Source organism: Hyperolius riggenbachi, chromosome 8 (assembly GCF_040937935.1).
Source record: "Hyperolius riggenbachi isolate aHypRig1 chromosome 8, aHypRig1.pri, whole genome shotgun sequence".
Taxonomy (NCBI): domain Eukaryota; kingdom Metazoa; phylum Chordata; class Amphibia; order Anura; family Hyperoliidae; genus Hyperolius; species Hyperolius riggenbachi.
This window is the reverse complement of record NC_090653.1, coordinates 18,033,627-18,039,626: the sequence shown is the minus strand read 5'-3', so window position 1 is coordinate 18,039,626 and position 6,000 is coordinate 18,033,627. Positions and strand designations below refer to the sequence as shown.

Below are 6,000 nucleotides of genomic sequence, written 5' to 3'. Positions count from 1 at the left end.
GTCACAGTTTTGTGGCATTGAATCTCTCCTCTGTACTACGTGTGTGCCCCATCCCCCTGATATCGTACTGCCTCCCCCCTTTGGTGTTTACATCGCCATGGTAACGCGGCTTTTCAGCCACTTCAACCATCAGGGAGAAGCAAGGCTGGTGTAATGTCAGAATGGGCAGCCCCGCATGCGCAGTAGGAGCCTGCGTCCCATTTAATTGTGCAGCCACGTAAAACGTCCTAAATATCTCGGCTTCCGCAGCACGTAGACTCCCGAAATTTTCAGGGTAGGTAGGGGACCCCCCGATCTAGCTCTGTGCCGAATTGCAGCCCCCCAGCTCCACTGGTTCCCAAGACTGATTACAGCAAACCTATCTCGGGAATCAGGGGAGCTTGGAGGCTGCAATTCGGCAGAGCTAGATCGGGGGTCCCCTCCCTACCCTGAAAATTTTGGAAGTCTACGTGCTGCGGAAGCGGAGATAATTCAGGAAAATAATGTCTAACTTCCCACTGAGCATGCGTGATACTCAGTGCGTAAGGGAGCTTCCGGGCTGCCCATTCTGACATTACACCGGCTTTTGCCACGTGATCAGACGGCATCAGGCAGTGACGTATGTGCCCTGCCTCCCTAGGACATGGGCGGATACCCGCCCGCCTCCTCTGCATCTCCCTGGTAACGTCAGTGACGTTACAGCGCCTCCCTCGCTGCAAGTTCCCCATCAGGTCCGTCTAACCGATGGGTGAATACATCTACCTGCAGCGGCGGTTAGGGGTTGGCTTGATGCGATTTAGGGTGGTGGGAGTTAGACAGAGGTGAGTGCTTTGAATTTACTGGCTCATACGAGATAAAACAAGTTCCCCATCAGGTCCACTTTATATATAGTGGCTGGAGATTGGCTAGACAGTTTGTTAGCCCACGATTGGTTTGTTCAAATATGATGTACTATATAATCCAACTTTGTGTGAGACATATTGAGACTGTCATGGCTTGATGAAGGAGCACACTCCAGCGCTCCGAAACGTTGCTTTTTGTACTGTTTTGTTCCAGATGACAGTCTTTAAATAAAAAGTAAAATGGATGTAGGAAAAGTAACCCTTCTATTACTTCATTTCATATTTATATAGTTATTTTGGTTGAAAAAAGACGTCCATCGAGTTCAACCAAAATAACTCCCTCACATATCCCTGTTGATCCAGAGGAAGGCAAAAACCCTTACAAGGCATTAGCCCCAAAAGGGAAAAAATTCCTCCCTGACTCCAGAAGGCAATCAGATAAAATCCCTGGATCAACATCAGGGCATTACCTAGTAATTGTAGCCATGGATGTCTTCCATCGCAAGGAAAGCATCTAAGCCCCCTTTAAAGAGAACCAGAGATGAAGCACCCGCTTGTATTTTATCTTATAAATCAGAGGGAACATGACAGTTAACACCTAATCTGCTCTTTGTTTCATTGTTCTCTGTTTAATCTGACTGTTATCACCTCTGATAAGAATCCCCGACTGAGCACTCAGTCTGGCTTTGCTACGGAAAGATTATAGCTGAGTCTGTCTTCTCTGGTGTCTTTTCAAGCCCAAGCCTGCCCCCTTGTGGCTCTGCTATAATGACTCAGCTATAATCATTCCCTGCAAAGCCAGACTGAATGCTCAGTCCGGGATTCTTATCACAGCTGATAACAGACACTTTTAGCAGTGAGGATGAAACAGAGAGCAGAATAGGTGTTTTCTCTAATGTTCTTACTGATATATATGGTAAAATACACAAGGGTGCTAAGTCTCTGGTTCCCTTTAAATGCAGGTATAGAATTTCCCATAACTACTTCCTGTGGCAATGCATTCCACATCTTAATCACTGTTACTGTAAAGAACCCTTTCCTAAATAAATGGTTAAAAATGTTTTCCTCTATGTGCAGATCATGTCCCCTTTGTTAAATCCTAGGGACAAAAAGCTCATCCGCCAAGCCTTTATATTGCCCTCTGATTTATTTATACATGTTAATTAGATCCTTTCTAAGGCTTCTTTTCTCTAGACTAAATAAACCCAGTTTATCTAATCTTTCTTGGTAAGTGAGACCTTCCATCCCACGCATCAATCTTGTTCAGGGCCAGATTTGTAATCTTTACTGCCCAAGGCCACTGTCACCAGCCGCCCCCCTTCATTATAGGTAGCGATATTCCCTTTCCCTCCAGTATAGGTAGTTAGATGTCCCCTCCCCCCTAGTATCGGTAGCCAGATGATTACCTTAATCCCTCCTCCCCCCCCCCCCCCCCCTCAGTATAGGTAGCCAGCTCACCTTCACACCACAGCAGCCATCAGTGTCACTCATTTCTCCGCTCATCTCCAGTGCAGAATCTTCCTCTTCCTTTCCGTCTCCAATGCTGCCCAAGTCCATAGCCACCAGCCACAATGCAAATGTGCACAGAGAGCAAGGTGGCTGCTGCACAGGCGGCTAGCAGCAGAGTACCACGGTCAGGTGCTCGCCTGATCTCCCTGCATCGCAGCATTTGCAAGCTTGCAAATGCTGCATCAGTTTAGCCTGCTGCTTTGGTGCCCTTGCTACTGTGGTGCCCTAGGCCATGGCCTAGGTGGCCTTGGCCTACATCCAGCCCTGATCTTGTTGCTTGTCTCTGCACCTGCTCTAAAGCTGCAATATCTTTTCCTGTAATGTGGTCTCATTCTTAGTATCCGTTCCAATTTTAGACCTTTAGGAAAAATTCCAGGAAAATGAGTTGACTCTGGAGACATTTAGCGAGAGCAGTATGAAAACACAGATTTATTACACCTTTAGCCATATACATAAGAGGATAATTTAAGACACACTTGCAGGTAAACATACACAACATTCTCCGGCGGCGATGGATTTGGCATCATGGGATATGCAGAGAAGCCCTTTTGGGTGGAACCGTCATGGCGGATATGAGCAGCGTGGTATTTGTATCAAGCGGATATTGGTTCATTCAGTTTGTGGCTCTGCCTCGTTCTCCTCAGTTTCTGCTGCTTCCTCGGAGGCCTCCGGAGACGTTGACCCATCGGTTGCGGTGTTTTCTGGGGCGTCTTGAAGAGCCGTCTCTCCATCGTAGATGATATCTTCTGGTTCGGGGCCGGAGGACAGAACTCCTCGGATGGATACATTTGGCTGAAAATACTCTCCGCCTGCAAAACACAAACAGCGGAAATAAACTCAAGCTGGTCATTCATGACGATCAGATAGTTACCTCTATGGGTGAATCTGATCAGAGCGGGATCTTTTGCCTGCCCACACACTGCAAGCAGATTCCAAGAAAGTTACTGGAAATTGTCCTGCTGTCTACAGGACCGCACCCCCAAGTGTAAAGTGTCCAACAACCCCGCTACTTCCCCCCCAAACCCTCCCAGTGCTCAGTGTTAGTCTCAACTCCACCAGCGCAAGTCTTGGCCTCCTCAGTGTTCTTCCTCACAGTGTGACTGTACCATGTGACACGATGCGCATAGCGACACCTCAACATGCGCCAATGCGACTTGGAACGGTCGCTCGCAGTGATGGAGTTGCACTGAAGGATGTGTGAGCTTTTGAACACTGCACACGGGCATGGTGGGAACCCCTAGGGGGTCCGTCAGATGTCACGATATTGACCGTAGTCATCGCTGAGCACCCAGTCGAGCCCTTGCCACCAAGCTTTTTTCCACGATCGACCCATTTGATCGATTTTTGCAGGGCTGTGGAGTTGGTACAAAAATCTTCCGACTCCAACTCAGACTTCTCAGTTTATGAAACCACCGACTCCGACTCCGGGTAACCAAGATGGCCCCGACTCCGACGTCTAATATTTAACAGGGCTGTGGATTTTGTACAAAAATCACCCGACTCCCAACTCTTCAGTTTATGAAACCACAACCACGACTCCAACTCAGACTCCGGGTGCCCAAAATTGCCCCGACTCCTCGACTCCGACTCCACAGCCCTGGATTTTTGAAAGAAATCAATCGAAAGATCGGTTGGGCGCCCATGCTGCTACAGCAATTCAATAAAATCATCAAATTGGGAGGTTGATCAGGCTACAATACCAAGTGATCTATGGGCACCGTAAGTTACATAGGCCTCAATTCACTAAGCTTATCTCCTGTCTTTATTAACTCTTCTAGAGTTGTTACCATGGTGATAAGGCATGTAGTATTCAGGAAACATTTTACCTCAGGCAAGCCTAAAGTTAACTCTTCTGTCTTTAAGTTAACTCTTTAATCCTTAAAATAACTCCAGAGTTAAAGACGGGCTGTTCATTAACTGTGTATGAAAATAACTACAGAGGCGGTAACTTAACTACAGAGGAGGTAGCGTAAAGCAGGCCATACACTGGCTCGATTCACGGCCGTTTCGACAGCAGATCCGATCCTGGGATCGGATCTGCTGCCAATCGCTTGCGCTAAACGCACCCGCCGATCCGATTCCCTCCCGAAATCGGATCGGACCGTCGATCGCGCCGTGCGGGAAATTACCCTCGATCGCCCGGCGGTAGGAGCGCGTCGCTTGCGGCGTACGATTCGGGCCCGATCCGAGCATGTATACATTACCTGAAGCTGGCTCCGGGGTCCTCTTCTCCTCGCTGCACGCATTTCCGCATGTCCCAGTGTACGCTTATACTTCCTGTGTCACTCCGGTGACCAGGAAGTTGAAATAGAGGGCGCTCTATTTGAACTTCCTGGTCACGGAGTAACACAGGAAGCGCCGGGATGGAGCAAGAACAGCGGTGCGGTGCAGTGCGGAGAAGACGCCCGGGAGCCAGCCTCAGGTAATGTATACGGGGGGGGGGGGGGGACAGGCGGCAGGAGCAGCTGAACAGATTGTGATCGGTTTCAGGCTGAAATCGATTCACAATCTGTTTGCAGTAAAGGCAGCCATACGATCCCTATCTGATCAGATTCGATCAGATAGGGATCTGTCAGCTGGTCGATCTAATGGCACATCGACCAGTGTATGGCCACCTTAAGGAATGAAGAGATAAGATAACTCTCTTATTGTGTGGTGGTAAGTTTTCTCTTGCCTTATTATCTCCAGCATGATCTTTAGTGAATTGAGGCCTATGTATTGTAGTCTGATGTACTGCTTATTTTTCCTCAGTTAGTGGTCAACACTCAATGCAGAGCAGGAACCCCGAGCTGAGGATAACCTCGAGTTTGCTCAGCAAGTTTGTACCAAGAACTAAAAAAGACCTCCAGAGGAAGGAAGAACGTTTTCTGGACAATGCTGTTTGGAAAGTCTTCTAATCAAAGGCTCATTCATTGCTTGGTTAAGTGACAACACTTACAAGGTGCCAACAAATATAGGAAGAGCATGGTGTTAGTTACACAGGGGAAGGAAGGGGGGTACATATACACACCATCATTCAGGAAACACTTGAAGCTGCTGCTCACCTGCTGGACGGAACGGTCGTATCCGAAGCAGGGGTCCGGCCCGCTGCAGACAAACACGTTAGACGGAAGCCCCGCGTAGGACTGACGCTCCACCCCTGAGGAGTCTCTCACATTGAAGTACAGGATCCACAGGGCCCTCGGCTTCCCTGCACTCTCCACATCTGGACAAACAGGAAAGAAAACATACTTCATTCACCATAAATAGAGTCTAATGGAAGCAAGGCCATTTCCCAACACATAACAGCTGCAGAGGCAGCCAATCATATGCTAAGAATTCAGCACAGCACACACATGTTATGCAATCTGTATGCAGCTCGGAGCCAATCAAATCTACTTCCTGTTCCTAATGACCATCCCTAAAGGGTGACTCTACCCAGCAGTGTTACATCAGGAGATAAAGAAAGGGAAAGCCACCTAAATAAAGATACACACTGCAATGAAAGCCTTAAAGGAGAACTGTAGTGAGAGGTATATGGAGGCTACCATATTGATTTCCTTTTAAGCAATACCAGTTGCCTGGCAGCCCTGCTGATCTATTTGGCTGCAGTAGTGTGAATCACACCAGAAACAAGCATGCAGCTAATCTTGTCAGACCTTACAAAAATGTCAAACACCAGATCTGCTGT

At 48.1% G+C, this 6,000-nt stretch overlaps 1 protein-coding gene across 1 annotated transcript in view; it reads right to left on the bottom strand.

The window, feature by feature from the left end:
• Nucleotides 1-2,730: 2,730 nt before the first annotated feature.
• CHM (CHM Rab escort protein) overlaps nucleotides 2,731-6,000 on the bottom strand; it is a 149,887-nt gene continuing 146,617 nt past the window's right edge. Inside the window, 3 exon segments of the mRNA XM_068250016.1 lie at nucleotides 2,731-3,088; nucleotides 3,091-3,139; nucleotides 5,375-5,535. Coding sequence (XP_068106117.1) covers nucleotides 2,940-3,088; nucleotides 3,091-3,139; nucleotides 5,375-5,535 — 359 coding nt within the window. The 3' untranslated portion in view covers nucleotides 2,731-2,939.